This window comes from Gymnodraco acuticeps, unplaced genomic scaffold, assembly GCF_902827175.1.
Source record: "Gymnodraco acuticeps unplaced genomic scaffold, fGymAcu1.1, whole genome shotgun sequence".
Taxonomy (NCBI): Eukaryota; Metazoa; Chordata; class Actinopteri; order Perciformes; family Bathydraconidae; genus Gymnodraco; species Gymnodraco acuticeps.
The window spans coordinates 157,749-177,413 of record NW_022992301.1 but is presented as its reverse complement, the minus strand read 5'-3'; the positions used below and the strand labels follow the sequence as shown (position 1 = coordinate 177,413).

At 43.2% G+C, this 19,665-nt stretch overlaps 1 protein-coding gene across 1 annotated transcript in view; it reads left to right on the top strand.

The window, feature by feature from the left end:
- npepps (aminopeptidase puromycin sensitive) overlaps nucleotides 1-19,665 on the top strand; it is a 48,558-nt gene that overhangs the window by 26,635 nt on the left and 2,258 nt on the right. The window contains exons 16-22 of the mRNA XM_034208070.1: nucleotides 3,626-3,760; nucleotides 4,603-4,822; nucleotides 10,482-10,624; nucleotides 11,561-11,617; nucleotides 13,630-13,737; nucleotides 15,052-15,207; nucleotides 15,783-15,830. Coding sequence (XP_034063961.1) covers nucleotides 3,626-3,760; nucleotides 4,603-4,822; nucleotides 10,482-10,624; nucleotides 11,561-11,617; nucleotides 13,630-13,737; nucleotides 15,052-15,207; nucleotides 15,783-15,830 — 867 coding nt within the window. The remainder of the gene's footprint in view (nucleotides 1-3,625; nucleotides 3,761-4,602; nucleotides 4,823-10,481; nucleotides 10,625-11,560; nucleotides 11,618-13,629; nucleotides 13,738-15,051; nucleotides 15,208-15,782; nucleotides 15,831-19,665) is intronic.

Here is a 19,665-nt window from a genome sequence, read left to right as displayed (position 1 = left end):
ATCCCCGTCCTGTGCAGCATGTATCGTATTAGTGATAATCGATATGACAACTGGATTAAGATAATATTATGCTGCTATAAATAATAGTAGTTCAGTTTAGTGAGTCTCAAAGAAAAACTGCCCCAACACGCAGCAAGGGGAACGTCTTAACCTTCTCTCCGCTTGGTCTTCTTAAGTGTTTGTTGGCGGCCTGCTCGGAGTGCATTACATTCACAGGCTCTCTCTGTCTCATTATATTCCCCTCGGGAACAGCTGCTGAGGAAAGTTTAATACCTACTTGTAAAATGTGGCACACTGTTCGATGTCTGGCTTCGCACCAAAGCAGTTGTTGATGAACTCTGTTTACTAATAAAGACAGTGTAAAGAGAGGGTTGGAAATGGGTTGAGGTTTACAAATGGACTGCATTTCTACAGCTGATGTATAAATAATGCCTTGAATACTCACTGCTCCAATCAGTGTTTCCGCCAGACCAGGGCTGAGAGGGCGTCCCCCCCGAGAGCGGGGGAGGGTGTGACGTCACGTGACTTGAACTTTGAATTGAGCTGTGACTTATAGATACTATCTCTTTACGTAGTCTCAGTTTCGCCGCGGCGAGGCTCCGGCGCTCGCAGTTCACGCGCATGCTCCACTAGCACCCCCGCCCCGCCAAGGCTCGCCGGCAGTACACTTTCCGTCACAGGAACACGCTTTGCCGGCGGCGAAAAGAATCCCACCAGACTCCTTTGCCCCTCCAACAGAGGGATGTCCTTTTTCCTTTTCGTCATTTCAAGCGATAAAAACTCGATCTTCTCTCGAATTATTATTGTTTTCGGACGCCCTCGGCTCGAGTTCAGGGCGTTCCGAGCTGAATAAGGGCGTCAAATGACGTCAAGACGCCCCTCTGGCGGAAACGCTGGTGTCATTTGAGTCCAGTGTACAAGTTTAAACCAGTTTGATGTAGATTGAAACTGGCTTTATGTATCATGACACATCTTGACAAACTACAGCAGCTCACATCCCCGTCCTGTGCAGCATGTATCGTATTAGTGATAATCGATATGACAACTGGATTAAGATAATATTATGCTGCTATAAATAATAGTAGTTCAGTTTAGTGAGTCTCAAAGAAAAACTGCCCCAACACGCAGCAAGGGGAACGTCTTAACCTTCTCTCCGCTTGGTCTTCTTAAGTGTTTGTTGGCGGCCTGCTCGGAGTGCATTACATTCACAGGCTCTCTCTGTCTCATTATATTCCCCTCGGGAACAGCTGCTGAGGAAAGTTTAATACCTACTTGTAAAATGTGGCACACTGTTCGATGTCTGGCTTCGCACCAAAGCAGTTGTTGATGAACTCTGTTTACTAATAAAGACAGTGTAAAGAGAGGGTTGGAAATGGGTTGAGGTTTACAAATGGACTGCATTTCTACAGCTGATGTATAAATAATGCCTTGAATACTCACTGCTCCAATCAGTGTTTCCGCCAGACCAGGGCTGAGAGGGCGTCCCCCCCGAGAGCGGGGGAGGGTGTGACGTCACGTGACTTGAACTTTGAATTGAGCTGTGACTTATAGATACTATCTCTTTACGTAGCCTCAGTTTCGCCGCTGCGAGGCTCCGGCGCTCGCAGTTCACGCGCGTGCTCCACTAGCACCCCCGCCCCGCCAAGGCTCGCCGGCAGTACACTTTCCGTCACAGGAACACGCGTTGCTGGCGGAGAAAAGAATCCCACCAGACTCCTTTGCCCCTCCAACAGAGGGATGTCCTTTTTCCTTTTCGTCATTTCAAGCGATAAAAACTCAATCTTCTCTCGAATTATTATTGTTTTCGGACGCCCTCGGCTCGAGTTCAGGGCGTTCCGAGCTGAATAAGGGCGTCAAATGACGTCAAGACGCCCCTCTGGCGGAAACGCTGGTGTCATTTGAGTCCAGTGTACAAGCTTAAACCAGTTTGATATAGATTGAAACTGGCTTTATGTATCATGACACATCTTGACAAACTACAGCAGCTCACATCCCCGTCCTGTGCAGCATGTATCGTATTAGTGATAATCGATATGACAACTGGATTAAGATAATATTATGCTGCTATAAATAATAGTAGTTCAGTTTAGTGAGTCTCAAAGAAAAACTGCCCCAACACGCAGCAAGGGGAACGTCTTAACCTTCTCTCCGCTTGGTCTTCTTAAGTGTTTGTTGGCGGCCTGCTCGGAGTGCATTACATTCACAGGCTCTCTCTGTCTCATTATATTCCCCTCGGGAACAGCTGCTGAGGAAAGTGTAATACCTACTTGTAAAATGTGGCACACTGTTCGATGTCTGGCTTCGCACCAAAGCAGTTGTTGATTAACTCTGTTTACTAATAAAGACAGTGTAAAGAGAGGGTTGGAAATGGGTTGAGGTTTACAAATGGACTGCATTTCTACAGCTGATGTATAAATAATGCCTTGAATACTCACTGCTCCAATCCTGTGGCTGTTACCAAAGGTTAAAAGTCACAATTATTTTTCTATACATTTTGTTTTTCATATTTTTAGGATTTGAGACCTTCACCCTTAGACACATAAGTGGGTCTTTTTGGACCCGGTGAGGTGGTTTTCTTGAAGTACCTTTGTAATTACATTTTTTTTTTTATCATTTCATATTCCAGCTATTCCTCAAAAAACATGTTTTGGATATCATGCCATTTTAAATTTACATTTTAAGAAATTGTAGTTTTTGTATTTCTACCCCGAGCTTCCATAAGTGGGTCAACAATGACCCGCATGCATTTCTATGGGATCCTCTGGGAACCTTTGATTATTATCACCTGTTGCTGTCAGGAATACATTCACTGTGACACACAGACGACATCACAAGTGACACCTCTCAGGAAGATTACTTTACACAGCAAGATCTGATACCTGGCAGTATAATAATAATAATACATTATATTTGTATAGGGCTTTTCAAGGACTCGACATCGCTTTACAATATAAGGGAAGGTTAGGGTGGGTTAGGTTGGGGGGTATAGGACTATCAAACTTGATCAACTGGCATGGAATGATTTGGGGGGGGGGGGGGGGGGGCTATGAGTAGACAAGAGAAGAGTTTTGAAAAGGGACTGGAATACTGTGAGGGTCTCAGAATAGCGGAGATCTTTGCATCGATATGTTCAAAACTATGTGTAAAAATTAAATATAAAATATTTCTAGTGTGAACCAAAATATAATACTAAATATTATACAAGTGCTTTTTCTTAACCAAAATGAAAAATGGCATAAAAACACATATTATTCTAATACGGGTCCTTTTTGACCCACTTATGGAAGAGTGTAGGGTCTAGTCACTCTAAGGGTTAAACATGTTGTGACCCCTTGTTAAATAAACTGTTCCTCTAAATTGGAGTACAATTGGATGTAAAGGGGAATGTGAGAAAATAACTAATAAAGAATAAGTTAAAACAAATTAAACCAATTATCACGAGTGGTGAACATTTGCCACAGTTAACCAAAACCTCCAGTGTTATCCGTTGATGAAGCGATGAAGATGTTTCACTTCCTTTAAGCCTTGCCGGACACGAGCACTCGGGCTAAGAAGTCAAATAAATATAGTTTAAATAAATAAACCCTTCTTCCCCTCAGTCTGACCCGTTGTGTCCTGCTCTCAGATAAACCCCGGCACCGTGGGCTTCTACCGGATCCAGTACAGCGCGTCCATGCTGGAGAGGCTGCTGCCCGGAGTCAGAGACCTCAGCCTGCAGCCGGTGGACCGCCTGGGCCTGCAGAACGACCTCTTCTCCCTGGTGAGAGAGGAACACACACACACATGCGCACACACAAACACGCACACACAACACACACACACACATAACAAACTCTTCTCCCTGGTGAGAGAGACACACACACACACACAACGCACGCACACACCACGCACAAACACACAGAACGACCTCTTCTCCCTGGTGAGAGAGGAACACACACACACACAATACTCACACACACATGCGCACACACAACACGCACACACACACATAACAACCTCTTCTCCCTGGTGAGAGAGAGACACACACACACAATGCGCACACACACCACACACATGCACACACACAATGCGCACACACACCACGCACAAACACACACAATGCGCGCACGCACCACGCACAAACACACACCACGCACACACAAACACACAGAACGACCTCTTCTCCCTGGTGAGACACACTCACACACTCACACACACACACTTCCTCTCCCTGATGAGACACAGACACTCACTCACATGCACACAGACACACACACACACACTCACACAGGCACACACTCACAGACACTCACAGACACACACCTACACTTCCTCTCCCTGATGAGGCACACACACTTGAGGAAGCACTCTATTTTAAAAATGTCTCTGACTGTTTAGTTTCATCACTACAGGAAGCATTTTGTGACGCTGACCTCAGCCTGACCTCACTAACAGTTACACAGATGATGTGTCAGAATCACAAGAGGTTTATGATCAATTGAAAATCCCCTAAAAATCTGATTCATTAATAAGTGGAACATTCTTATATCAAATGTATCTGTTGTCAACCGCCTACAGAAATATGCATATTCATTATTATTAACCTGGTTGTTTTGTCTTCAGTCTCGTGCGGGGATGATCAGCACGGTGCAGGTTCTGACGCTGATGGAGGCGTTTGTGAACGAGCCGAACTACACGGTGTGGAGCGACCTCAGCTGCAACCTGGGCGTTCTGTCCTCGCTGCTGTCGCACACCGACTTCCACGAGGACATCCAGGAGTTCATCAGAGACCTCTTCACCCCCATCGGCCTGGAGCTGGGCTGGGACTGCAAGCCAGGGGAAGGTGAGGAGGAGATGGAAACATTGCTATTCAGACCAAAGGAGATGTCTTTATGAATATTAACACACACACATGCGCGCACACACACACACACACACACACACACACACATCCTATGTATTTGTTATTAATAGATTGGTCTATTACAGTGTATTGTATTGTATAAAATACTTATTGGGGCAATACATGCTTGAACTGAAGCTGAAATTCAGGTTTTTCTTTTGAGGAAATCTTTGAGAGAGAAATACAGAAATAACCACACATTTATTTAGAAAAGAGCCCGAACATGTTTTCTTTGCTTGTCTGTAAATCGCTTTTAGTTTGACGTAGTGTAAAGGTTAGGGATGCATATCGTTGACTTTTTTATGATACCGATACCACTGAACGATACCGATACTCAACCGATACATATCGTGATACTTTGAAAATGTATCATCCCACAATTACTCCCATGAAGCGCTTTACGATATAGTTAACATGTCAAATGAATATTCAATTCGATTGTGGGACTTCTTGGACCTTTTAGTTCTGAACAAACAATGAAAAATACATTAAAAATATGAAGAAAACCGATGATGGAATATCTTTTATAACACCCGCCATCAGGTGTGCCGCGTGAATAGCACATCTTGTCAATGCAAACAGACCGTTATAATTCATGTTAAACCTGAGATTCGACTAGAGAACAAATAAATAATAGAATAAAGGTCATGAGATCTCGGCATTGCACAAACAAACAAATCTCATCTTTAAAATCAACATGCCTTCACTGGTGAGAGAAAACAAATCCCATCAGTTCATTTGTGGGACTTTTACCTTTCTAGTATTGAACAAACAGAAATACATAAAATATGAAGGAAAACGATTATGCAATCTAATTTATAACACCCGCCATCACGGGCCACGGACTCACTTTTAAAATGAAATTTAAAAAAATGTACGGTATCGAAACCGGATCTGATTTCGGTACGGTATACCGTAACCGGTATTTCGGTAATACCGGATACCGGTATGCATCCCAAGCAAAGGTTGATCACTTTTGTTGAGTTGAGAAGTTGTTTATTTTTAAATCTTACACCATAATCCACTTGGTTTATGGCTCACAATAATGTAATTCCTGAGGCCTGTACTACGAAGCTGGTTCAACCTAACCTGGATATGTTTGAGTTAGCCGGTTGGCCTAATCCAAAACAAACGCGCTCTCGCTAAACTGTCCTACGACGCTGGTTATCAAGTGGATCGCTCAAGCCAGCCATGTCCTATCTAGTTAGGTGCGCGTTCACATGAAAGGGGTGGTATCTGGAGCATTCGACCAATCACAAACATGGAGAAGCATACTGACAGCGCAGCGTCATACTTCCTGAATGAAAAGTGAACTATAATATTAGACATATGAAGAAGTTAAACTTTAAACATCCATGACTTAAACACTTGATCCAGGATCAAAGCCACAGAGCTGCACCTGCAAGGTGAATACAGCTGGGAACAGAACAAGTGTTTGAATGCGTACATTAACAGGTTTATGATATCACTGCCCCGTCTAAGACACGATCTGACTTTCATTACATTTGTCTCGAGTGTTTCGTCAACTTAATGTGTTGCTTAAAATAATACTTCTGCATACAGTCTGTGACGCTGTGAGTGTTGCACGGCCAGATACGGCTCAGCTGACTCAGATAAGGAGATATATGATACATTATGAAGTGATATGCCGCGGACTGTACTTAATGTTACTCTGATCCGGTTACTTATGTTGTGGCAGATATTTAAGTAAGCTTTCTTAACGCTAATGTTATAATAGTCAGATTGCTCTGAAGATGGAGCTGATATTCTATTAATGTTCACGTTCACACAGTCGGTGATTTTTTCCGTCTTTCCTGCGACGGCAGCTTTTCTGTATTTCCTTTCTCCTGTAATATGACTTGATCGCTTTAAACTCCGCACACTGAGCTCTGATTGGTCAGCAGGCAGTGCTTTCACTGAGTTGAGCTCTTAGCCTGCAACCTAACCTGCTCCGGGGCAGGTTAGTCGCACAACATAAGTTACCATGGAGATCTAGCCCGCTAAAAAGAGAACCAGCTTCGTAGGACCGGAAACCCAGAGTTTTCCCTGAAGTTACGGCTAAGCGAAAATCCTGCTTCGTAGTACAGGCCTCTGGGCTCACAGGATCACTTTTTGATGTAAGGTAATTTACCATAAAATGTACCACTGTGTTGTTGTTGTTTTTTACCCTGTGATTAAGTATACTTTAGCCCAGACCTCTGATATGTCTGATTGTGTATATCTAGGTATATACAGTGGGGCAAAAAAGTATTTAGTCAGCCACCAATTGTGCAAGTTCTCCCACTTAAAAAGATGAGAGGCCTGTAATTTTCATCCTAGGTACACTTCAACTATGAGAGACAGAATGGGGGGAAAGAATCCAGGAAATCACATTGTAGGATTTGTAATGAATTAATTGGTCAATTCCTCGGTAAAATAAGTATTTGGTCACCTACAAACAAACACGATTTCTGGCTCTCACAGACCTGTAACTTCTTCTTTAAGAGCCTCCTCTGTCCTCCACTTGTTAACTGTATTAATGGCACCTGTTTGAACTCGTTATCAGTATAAAAGACACCTGTCCACAACCTCAAACAGTCACACTCCAAACTCCATATGGCCAAGACCAAAGAGCTGTCAAAGGACACCAGAAACAAAATTGTAGACCTGCACCAGGCTGGGAAGACTGAATCTGCAATAGGTAAGCAGCTTGGTGTGAAGAAATCAACTGTGGGAGCAATTATTAGAAAATGGAAGACATACAAGACCACTGATAATCTCCCTCGATCTGGGGCTCCACGCAAGATCTCACCCCGTGGGGTCAAAATGATCACAAGAACGGTGAGCAAAAATCCCAGAACCACACGGGGGGACCGAGTCAATGACCTGCAGAGAGCTGGGACCAAAGTAACAAAGGCTACCATCAGTAACACACTACGCCGCCAGGGACTCAAATCCTGCAGTGCCAGACGTGTCCCCCTGCTTAAGCCAGTACATGTCCAGGCCCGTCTGAAGTTTGCTAGAGAGCATTTAGATGATCCAGAAGAGGATTGGGAGAATGTCATATGGTCAGATGAAACCAAAATAGAACTTTTTGGTAAAAACTCAACTAGACGTGTTTGGAGGAGAAAGAATGCTGAGTTGCATCCAAAGAACACCTACTGTGAAACATGGGGGTGGGAACATCATGCTTTGGGGCTGTTTTTCTGCAAAGGGACCAGGACGACTGATCCGTGTAAAGGAAAGAATGAATGGGGCCATGTATCGTGAGATTTTGAGTGACAACCTCCTTCCATCAGCAAGGGCATTGAAGATGAAACGTGAACATCTTTCAGCATGACAATGATCCCAAACACACCGCCCGGGCAACGAAGGAGTGGCTTCGTAAGAAGCATTTCAAGGTCCTGGAGTGGCTAACCCGTCTCCAGATCTCAACCCCATAGAAAATCTTTGGAGGGAGTTGAAAGTCTGTGTTGCCCAGCGACAGCCCCAAAACATCACTGCTCTAGAGCAGGGGTTCCCAACCCCCGGTCCGCGAAATAGCTGTGAGTTTATCGTAATATTTGCAGAATTATAAATATATAAAAATATTTTTATCATAATATTTTTTTCGAAAAGTATTTAATTTTTGCACCTATAATACCAGTCATATTATTTCATCCAGTAGCTTGGTTAAACTTTCACTAGAAAACTGTTAAAAATGCCATGGCTTTTATGATGTTCCGAGGGATTCGGCGGCTCAGGGTCTCAGCCTCTCGTGCGCACGAGAAAGTTACCGGTGCGCCAAGTAGGAAGAGGAGCGCACAGGAGACAACCGTTTAATTGCAGACTGTTATGTTTATGTGGGGAAATGGCAGTGCATACATTATTTGAGATATATTTCAAACTCGGACTTCATTTTAAGGACATGTCGGCCAGGGGTGTAGAGCTATTTGTTTAAGCACCGGAATTGCAAAACAGGAGAATAAACCAGTCTGCCTTGATCTATGAATTCATGTCCGGGACTCTCACGGTATCTGCTGCCCGCAGCTGTTTTATAGAAGGAACACCTCCTTCACTTCATGATATGGCTGCAGCATCAGGAGGCAGCGGGACGTATACTCCGCCTCTGAGAAGTAAAGCACCAGCGGGTAAAGATGTGCCTTTTTACGCACCGCCTTCGCTGTGTTTACCTTCATCAGAACAGCGAGTGACTGCAGGCTGCTACGTGTTAACCACACACACCTCTATACACACCTCTACACACACCTCTACACACATCGAACTGCCTGATTACTCTCCCTTGTATTAGTTTTATGAAGGAGATGTCCAGTCACCAAGGCGCATTATGTGTGTGCTCTGCTCAGCTCAGCTCTGTGTGTTCGGTGTGTTTGTGTCTCCAACACCGGCATTTGTTTTCAAATGACCATGAACAGTAATTTACGCACATCTGGCTAACTCCATAGGTAGCCTATATGCGGGTGTTCCCAAAATAAATTAGTTTAATCTTAATCTCGATGTAGGCCCTAGTGCTAAATGCTGTCGGACGTGGACCGGAACGAACGTCACTATCATAATATCTTCTGAAAACAAATGCCAGTCACACACACACACACACACACACACACACACACACACACACACACACACACACACACACACACACACACACACCCCTCCTTCATAATGCGCCTTCTCCTTGTTTTCCCATGATTATCCGTAAATCATACAAACAAAACCAAAACGTTGATTTATCTGTTTTCCCGTTTTGGTTTAAAGACTGAATAACGTTGGTTTTTTTGGTTTTCCGTTTTTCCGAAAAACCAAAAAACAACACCGGTTATTTTTTAAAAACATTGTTAATATGTTTTGGATGCATATTGTTCTAGTATTTGTTCAGGCTGTTACATACAATTAGCCTCTGTTGCTACTTGCTGGTGAGTAAATATTAAAATCAGTTAAAATTGACAACCGGTCCGCGATTTCTTTTTAATGTATCTGCCGGTCCTTGGCACAATAAAGGTTGGGAACCCCTGCTCTGGATGATAGGAAAGGAGGTTTCAAACTTCAAACTAGCCAGTCTCCAGATCTCAACCCCATAGAACATCTTTGGAGGGAGTTGAAAGTCCGTGTTGCCCAGCGACCGCCCCAAAACATCACTGCTCTAGAGGAGGTCTGCATGGAGGAATGGGCCAACATACCAGCAACAGTGTGTGAAAACCTTGTGAAGACTTACAGAAAACGTTTGACCTCTGTCATTGTCAACAAAGGGTATATAACAAAGTATTGAGATGAACTTTTGTTATTGACCAAATACTTATTTTCCACCATCATTTGCAAATAAATTCTTTAAAAATCAGACAATGTGATTTCCTGGATTTCTTTTTCTCATTCTGTCTCTCATAGTTGAGGTATACCTAGGATGACAATTACAGGCCTCATCTTTTTAAGTGGGAGAACTTGCACAGTTGGTGGCTGACTAAATACTTTTTTGCCCCACTGTACATATTTTTATATATTTGTATTCGGGTTTGTGGGAAACAGTATTTCGATCTCTCCATCTGTACACACAAACTGAAAGATTGACAATAAAGATTGACTTTGACTAAAGATAATAACTAGCGTGTGCTGTGTCTCTCAGGCCACCTGGACGCCCTGCTGAGGAGTCTGGTTCTGGGCAAGCTGGGGAAGGCGGGACACAAACCCACTCTGGAGGAGGCGCGGCGGAGATTCAGAGACCATGTGGAGGGGAAGCAGGTCCTGCCTGCAGACCTGAGGAGCCCGGTGAGCAGAGACACCTCAGAGACCTCCATCAAAACCGCCTTTATATTCATGCTGGGGGTCCGCGGGGTCTTAAAAAGTATTAAAAGTTGATAAATCAATTTAGCGAAAATGAAGCCTATTAAAAAGTATTAAATGGCATTTTCCAAGGTCTTACATGTTGTAGCTTGTTTTCAATAAGTATATAAATGGTCCAAAGAGGTTGTATTCCACAGTCTGCCTGAATGTAATCATGGCGTAGGTGTGTAGTGTGATTCTGTGAAGTTTATTGATGGCATCCCGTTGGGTTTGACGTCATCTGAACAGGACATCTCACGCTCACTGCTTGATAGCGCTTGAAGGTCCGTTTACGGCGGCTGTTAAACAACATCGTTATGGGGAAATGCAAGTTTGCGTCCAAATGGTTGGAAGATAAGGAGGAAGGACAATCAATACTGTGTATAGTGAATGTGAGGTAAAGTGTGTCGCCAAGGTAACCGGTTAAAACTCAAAGTGGCGATGAGGTCTTAGAATGTATGGAAAGGGTCTTTAAAAAGGTCTCACATTTGACTTCAGGATTCTTGCATAGACCCTGTGTTAACCAATGCCAATTTGTTCCTTTCTTGTTTTTAAAATCAAATCAAGGCATGGGCTATCATTTGTCCTTCTTTCACCTTTCTGAGACATATTCCAACTCCTCAGCTGCAGTGTGTTGATAAACATTCAGCATATCTCCTCTTCACCACGGTGCTGTTTATACACCGCCCACCTGGAGTCCAAAGTGCTTCTCAAACAGCGTCTATTTTACATTATTACATTTTCTGTCTCCAAAATATGACAACCAAAATACCACTAGCATCTTAAAGTATTCATGTTCTATCATCAAACTAGTTAGATTTAGTTTAAACTGCAGGAATCCTATTTGAGTAACGCTTTGACTGAAATGTGTTTTTGTTTCAGGTGTATTTAACAGTGCTGAAGCATGGAGACAGTGCCACGTTGGAAACAATGATGAAGGTGAGACTGCAGTAAACGTTAGACTGTGACATGAAGACTTTCAGAGACAACTTCACTAACAAATTACTTAAATGAGTGATTGAACTTAAAAAATCCCCTTAAAGGAATTCAAGGATTTGTTATTGTCATTATACAATACCATATTGCACAATAACATGTAGTTGTTGCTCCATCCCACACACAGATAAATAAACAGATAATTGATAAGATAAACATTTAACAATCCCTGTAGTGTCATAGCAACAGATTACGAGTGAAACACAAGATAATTAAGATTAGTTTACACAAGGATAATAAGGACAAAAAAATCCTGGCTGAGCCAAAAATGTCCTCAACCTCAACGAGAGCAAGACAGATCTTCTTTTGCACCCCAACCTCCAGCCTCTCCGGTTGAAATTCTGGGCTCTCTCAATGAAAACATCCTCCCCTCTGTCATGAACCTTGGAGTGACCTTCACTTGCACTTTTAAATTCGACAAGCAGGTCAGCAGCGTAGTCAAATCCTGCTTTTTTTTTTAAATACGACTATTGGCCAAAACCAAGTCGTTTTTATCTTTTAAAGACCTGGAAAGGGTTATTAATGCCTTTGTTACCTCGAGACTGGATTACTGCAACGCTCTGTATGTGGGTATGGACCAGGCCTCAATGAAATGCCTGCTGCTAGTCCAAAACGCAGCTGCACGTCTTCTGACTGGCCACAAAAAACGTGACCACATCACCCCAATTCTGGCCTCACTACACTCGGTTCAGAATGGATTTTAAACTTCTTTTATTTGTTTTCAAAGCACTAAATGGGCTGGCTCCGGCTTATATAGCAGAACTCCTCCAGCGCTACACCCCAGCCAGAGCTTTAAGGTCTGCTGACCAGCTGCTGCTGATAGTGCCCAAGACCAGGCTCAAAACCAGAGGTCACCGAGCCTTCGCAGCAGCTGGCCCCAGGCTCTGGAACACTCTGCCCCTCCATTACCTCATTCACACCAAAGGTGTTTCGGGGCCGGTTCAGAGCTGGAGCTTGAAAAGCACCGGGTTTTCCTCTTCACACCGCAGCGGAGCAGCCTCTTAGCTCCGGAATCCAGTTCGTTTCAAGCACCAAAAAATTGTCCGGCCAGAGCAAAAGCACCGCATACGTCACGCTTACGTCGAGGCGGGGGCAGGGGCAGATCAACTCCTGAACAACAACAAAAAGCCTGCGTTTTATCCAGTTTGTACACAACGATGGAGAAACTTAACAAGCAGCAGTGGTCCACTGAAGAGACCAGCTACCTGCTGGGAATCTGGTCTTCTGAAGAGGTACAGAGGAAGCTGGAGCACAATCGGCCATTGTTGTTGTTGTCGGTGTCAGCTGTGAGGGGTTTCCGCGGTTTGGCTTATGAAGCAGGCACGCAAACGGTTACGTCATGACGCAAACGATGACGCAATGACGCAGCACCGGTCGGACTCTGGGCGGTGTGAAAAGAGCCGGAGCTAAACCGAAGAACCGGTTCTGAACCTGAAAAGCTCTAGCACGGAGCTTGAACCGGAGTTGCGTTGGTGTGAATGAGGTACATGTGAGGTCGGCCCAGACCCTGGGGGTTTTTTAAACTACACTTAAGACTCACTTCTTCTCTCTGGCCTTCTAGTCAGAGCGGAGCACGACTCCTGACATTTCCCTGTGTGTGATTTGACTTTTTCTGTTGTAATTTATTGTCTTCTGTTTGCTATTGTAGTAAAAGTGTTTTTATTGCATGTACAGCACTTTGGCTCGACCAAAAGTCGTTTTAAAAATGTGCTATATAAATAAATCTTGATTTGACACAATTATGGTAAACATGTAAGTTACATTATTAATAAGACTAACAACCATAACATAAAGTAAAAATACAGAGTAGCTGAATCTACATATTTACAGATACTATATGACACTCATATCTCTATATGTAGATTCAACTCAATTAGAATAAAAACAATCAAATAATCAAAAAAATGATAATCTTCACAACACTTGGTTCATATGTTTTTTGTTGTGTTTTCCAGCTCCACAAACTGGCAGACATGCAGGAGGAGAGGAACCGCATCGAGCGAGTGCTGGGAGCCATCTCTGCCCCCGACCTCATCCAGAAAGTCCTCACCTTCGCCCTCTCGGTACACACACGTTCACCACATGTTGCAAACATTGCTGTTATTTCCCCCAGTCACTGAGGAAGAGGAAGATGTGTGTACGTGAGGCAACAAATGCACAAAACAGTGTTTGTACAATAGGGCGGTGCAGAAATGAGTCCTAAAACTCAATAAGTTGGCATTTTTAACTTCTGGTTCCCCTCGAATCAAAGTCGATGTTTATTTGAAAATGTTTTAGAACCCTTGAAATAAGGACTGGTTAACACAAGCTGAAGAGATTTTAATGTTTGGTTCTTCGGCATAAAATATGTCAGTAAATACCCCATCGGTAAATAAAAAAAATGCCGGTTTGCTAGCAAGAGTCTAAATGAGACGACTAACATTAGCCTCCTTTAGCTTAGCGGTGGTGATGTCATGTGACCGTGCTGTAGTTCCTTTATAGCCCAACATTAGCCTCCTTTAGCTTAGCGATGGTGACGTGAAGTCATGTGACCGTGCTGTAGTTCTTTATAGCCCAACATTAGCCGCCTTTAGCTTAGCGATGGTGACGTGAAGTCATGTGACCGTGCTGTAGTTCTTTATAGCCCAACATTAGCCGCCTTTAGCTTAGCGGTGGTGACGTGAAGTCATGTGACCGTGCTGTAGTAACTTTATAGCCCAACATTAGCTTTTTACTGTGTTGATGTGGAGATTATCCTGCTGAACAAAACATGCAAGTATCATAAACCTGGGTTTGCCATAGATCTTATTTTCTGATATATTTTCGGAAATCCAATGGAACAATTAACTCCCTTAAAAATCTCGTAATGCTTGCAAACGCCGCGTCTTAGTGAGCGAGTGCTCAGCAGTGAGGAACATGCAGAATAAAAAAATAGTATAAAAAAACCCACAAATAAAACGCATGTCGTAAAACACCCCCTGGACCAGTTACCTGCTTTATAGTCACTAAACCCCAAGAGGATACACTGAAGGGGGTTTCTGAAAGACCCCAGGTCAGTTTGTGTCTTTACTCTCTGATCTTCATCCTGTGTTATAAAACCATCCCTCCTGAAAGATTGCAACACTTTAAGGTTGCATTTCAAAAACATGACGGCTGTTTTTACTGCTTGTGTGTTTTGGAGGAGAATGTGACCCAGTGCGGTGTAATGATTACACTGACTCTGCAATAAAACAACACACCAAGTGATCCGTAGAGAATCAGTTTATAACCTTTCTGCTTTTCAGTTCAACGTCCAAAGTGTGACAGGATTTTCCTCCAGTCAGTGAAGACGTTGGCTGATCAAAACCTCTCCTGAGCTAACCTCTCTTCCCCCCCCCCACCCCCCCCCCCCCCCACAGGAAGAGGTCCGTCCCCAGGACACAGTGTTAGTGATCGGAGGCGTCGCTGACAGCAGTAAACAAGGCCGTAAAGCTGCCTGGAAGTTTGTGAAGGACAACTGGGAGGAGCTCTACAACCGCTACCAGGGCGGCTTCCTCATATCACGGCTCATCAAGGTACATAAAACACTGATGGTGGCCCTGAGACATTAACCCTGTGCCTCGAAATGAAAAGCTATCTGGGTCAAACAATTGCCATGAAGTTGTATATTCATATTATTCTCTATTACAGAGTCAAATGTTTTAACTAACCTAATGATTACGAAAACAATGTATAACATATATGATTAATATTACTATATTCATAACACATACCATTAGATAATGGCTCGATCTGGTAAACTATTTCATTTACAATTTTGAAACCAGCAGTTTTACTATTTGAAAGAAACTTCACACCCTTCCCAAATGTACAACAAATGCCAAAATAATGGAACAATTGAGAATCCAAAAATGCTTCCCGTGAGGTTCAAAGGTTATTGTCTTCAACTGATTTGTTATTTTATTTTGTTGTAAAAACGTTTTTCCTATTATTCCATAAAAGGGCTTAAAGCTCAGGTGAGCTCCAGGTACATCAGCAACAAACAGAACCATTTATTCTGCTGAGTGAATAAGTAGAAATGTAGTTAACTTTTCACAATGTCGTTCTTGTTTACTGCGCTCACACGTTTCCTGTCGTCGTGTCTTTGCAGCTCACAGTTAATGGATTTGCTATCGACAAAATGGCTGCTGAAATAAAGGTGAGAGCGCTTCACTTGTTCTGCAGATATTTGGTTTGTTCCTGTCGGTGACATATACTACAAATAACTTCACACGTTTGACCACTAGAGGGCAGCACGACCTCACAGTACAGACATGTCTATCGTCTGAACATCGAGGTCTACTCCGCAGCAGCTTTAATCTCGATACCAAACTGAAACGTTATTGAATTGTTTGAATGTGTTGTGTTCCAACCCATAAGAACCCAGGTGTCACATGACTTAAGTGTTCTGGAAAGTTCCTCATACAGCTTTAGCCTTTTATTTTATCTCATGAAGTCCCTAAGTGACACACCCTGAACAGTCTCTTGGGTCCTGGGCCAGGTCATGTGACTTTGTGTTGCCATGACAACATGTCTGTCGGCATGTGACTTTGTGTTGCCATGACAACATGTCTGTCATGTGCGATGCTAACACACGACAGGAACTAGCTACATTTCAAAAGCTTGTTTTTTGTTTCTAAAAGTAAGATTCAAGCCATTTAAGAATTACAATGCTTACATAACATGTTCTTCATTACATTTAACCTGTTTTGAACACAATTCTTGAAACAAATAAGATAAATATCGTTGGGACATTAGCCTTAACATTTCTCAGAAAATCTGGAGCGACACAGATGCACAATTATAAATGTTATTATGATCTGAGTTAATTTAGCTGATTCAATTATATTTAGTTCATATATTCTATACTTTTCAGTTCAGAGAATGTTAAAGGTCACCTATTATGCAAAATCCACTTCTACATGTCTCTTCTACATCAACGTGTGTCCTCTCTTCTTCATGTCTCTTCTACATCAACATGTGTCCCCTCTTCTTCATGTCTCTTCTACATCAACATGTGTCCCCTCTTCTTCATGTCTCTTCTACATCAACATGTGTCCCCTCTTCTTCATGTCTCTTCTACATCAACGTGTGTCCTCTCTTCTTCATGTCTCTTCTACATCAACATGTGTCCCCTCTTCTTCATGTCTCTTCTACATCAACATGTGTCCCCTCTTCTCCATGTCTCTTCTACATCAGCATGTGTCCCCTCTTCTTCATGTCTCTTCTACATCAACATGTGTCCCCTCTTCTTCATGTCTCTTCTACATCAACATGTGTCCCCTCTTCTCCATGTCTCTTCTACATCAACATGTGTCCCCTCTTCTCCATGTCTCTTCTACATCAACATGTGTCCCCTCTTCTTCATGTCTCTTCTACATCAACGTGTGTCCCCTCTTCTTCATGTCTCTTCTACATCAACATGTGTCCCCTCTTCTTCATGTCTCTTCTACATCAACATGTGTCCCCTCTTCTTCATGTCTCTTCTACATCAACATGTGTCCCCTCTTCTTCATGTCTCTTCTACATCAACATGTGTCCCCTCTTCTTCGTGTCTCTTCTACATCAAACATGTGTCCCCTCTTTCTTCGTGTCTCTTCTACATCAACATGTGTCCCCTCTCTTCAATGTCTCTTCTACATCAACATGTGTCCCCTCTTCCTCGTGTCTCTTCTACATCAACATGTGTCCCCCTCTTCTTCATGTCTCTTCTACATCAGCATGTGTCCCCTCTTCTTCATGTCTCTTCTACATCAACATGTGTCCCCTCTTCTTCATGTCTCTTCTACATCAACATGTGTCCCCGCTTCTTCATGTCTCTTCTACTCAACATGTGTCCATATTATTCTCTTCTACATCAACATGTGTCCCCTCTTCTTCATGTCTCTTCTACATCAACATGTGTCCCCTCTTCTTCATGTCTCTTCTACATCAACATGTGTCCCCTCTTCTTCATGTCTCTTCTACATCAACATGTGTCCCCTCTTCTCCATGTCTCTTCTACATCAACATGTGTCCCCTCTTCTTCATGTCTCTTCTACATCAACATGTGTCCCCTCTTCTTCGTCTCTTCTACATCAACATGTGTCCCCTCTTCTCATGTCTCTTCTACATCAACATGTGTCCCCTCTTCTTCATGTCTCTTCTACATCAACATGTGTCCCCTCTTCTCTGTCTCTTCTACATCAACATGTGTCCCCCTCTTCTTCATGTCTCTTCTACATCAACATGTGTCCCCTCTTCTTCATGTCTCTTCTACATCAACATGTGTCCCCTCTTCTTCATGTCTCTTCTACATCAACATGTGTCCCCTCTTCTTCATGTCTCTTCTACATCAACATGTGTCCCCTCTTCTTCATGTCTCTTCTACATCAACATGTGTCCCCCTCTTCTTCATGTCTCTTCTACATCAACATGTGTCCCCTCTTCTTCATGTCTCTTCTACATCAACATGTGTCCCCTCTTCTTCATGTCTCTTCTACATCAACATGTGTCCCCTCTTCTTCATGTCTCTTCTACATCAACATGTGTCCCCTCTTCTTCATGTCTCTTCTACATCAACATGGTGTCCCCTCTTCTTCATGTCTCTTCTACATCAACATGTGTCCCCTCTTCTTCATGTCTCTTCTACATCAACATGTGTCCCCTCTTCTTCATGTCTCTTCTACATCAACATGTGTCCCCTCTTCTTCATGTCTCTTCTACATCAACATGTGTCCCCTCTTCTTCATGTCTCTTCTTCTTCATCAACATGTGTCCCCTCCTTCTTCATGTCTCTTCTACATCAACATGTGTCCCCTCTTCTTCATGTCTCTTCTACATCAACATGTGTCCCCTCTTCTTCATGTCTCTTCTACATACAACACTGTGTCCCCTCTTCTTCATGTCTCTTCTACATCAACATGTGTCCCCTCTTCTTCATGTCTCTTCTACATCAAGCATGTGTCCCCTCTGGTTCAGGTCTCTCTCTCTCTTCTACATCAACATGTGTCCCCTCTTCTTCATGTCTCTTCTACATCAACATGTGTCCCCTCTTCTTCATGTCTCTTCTACATCAACATGTGTCCCCTCTTCTTCATGTCTCTTCTACATCAACATGTGTCCCCTCTTCTTCATGTCTCTTCTACATCAACATGTGTCCCCCTCTTCTTCATGTCTCTTCTACATCAACATGTGTCCCCTCTTCTTCATGTCTCTTCTACATCAACATGTGTCCCCTCTTCTTCATGTCTCTTCTACATCAACATGTGTCCCCTCTTCTTCATGTCTCTTCTACATCAACATGTGTCCCCTCTTCTTCATGTCTCTTCTACATCAACATGTGTCCCCTCATCTTCATGGTCTCTTCTACATCAACATGTGTCCCCTCTTCTTCATGTCTCTTCTACATCAACATGTGTCCCCTCTTCTTCATGTCTCTTCTACATCAACATGTGTCCCCTCTTCTTCATGTCTCTTCTACATCAACATGTGTCCCCTCTTCTTCATGTCTCTTCTACATCAACATGTGTCCCTCTTCTTCATGTCTCTTCTACATCAACATGTGTCCCCTCTTCTTCATGTCTCTTCTACATCAACATGTGTCCCCTCTTCTTCATGTCTCTTCTACATCAACATGTGTCCCCTCTTCTTCATGTCTCTTCTACATCAACATGTGTCCCCTCTTCTTCATGTCTCTTCTACATCAACATGTGTCCCCTCTTCTTCATGTCTCTTCTACATCAACATGTGTCCCCTCTTCTTCATGTCTCTTCTACATTCAACATGTGTCCCCTCTTCTCATGTCTCTTCTACATCAACATGTGTCCCTCTTCTTCATGTCTCTTCTACATCAACATGTGTCCCCTCTTCTTCATGTCTCTTCTACATCAACATGTGTCCCCTCTTCTCTCATGTCTCTTCTACATCAAACATGGTCCCCCTCTTCTTCAGTCTCTTCTACATCAACATGTGTCCCCTCTTCTTCATGTCTCTTCTACATCAACATGTGTCCC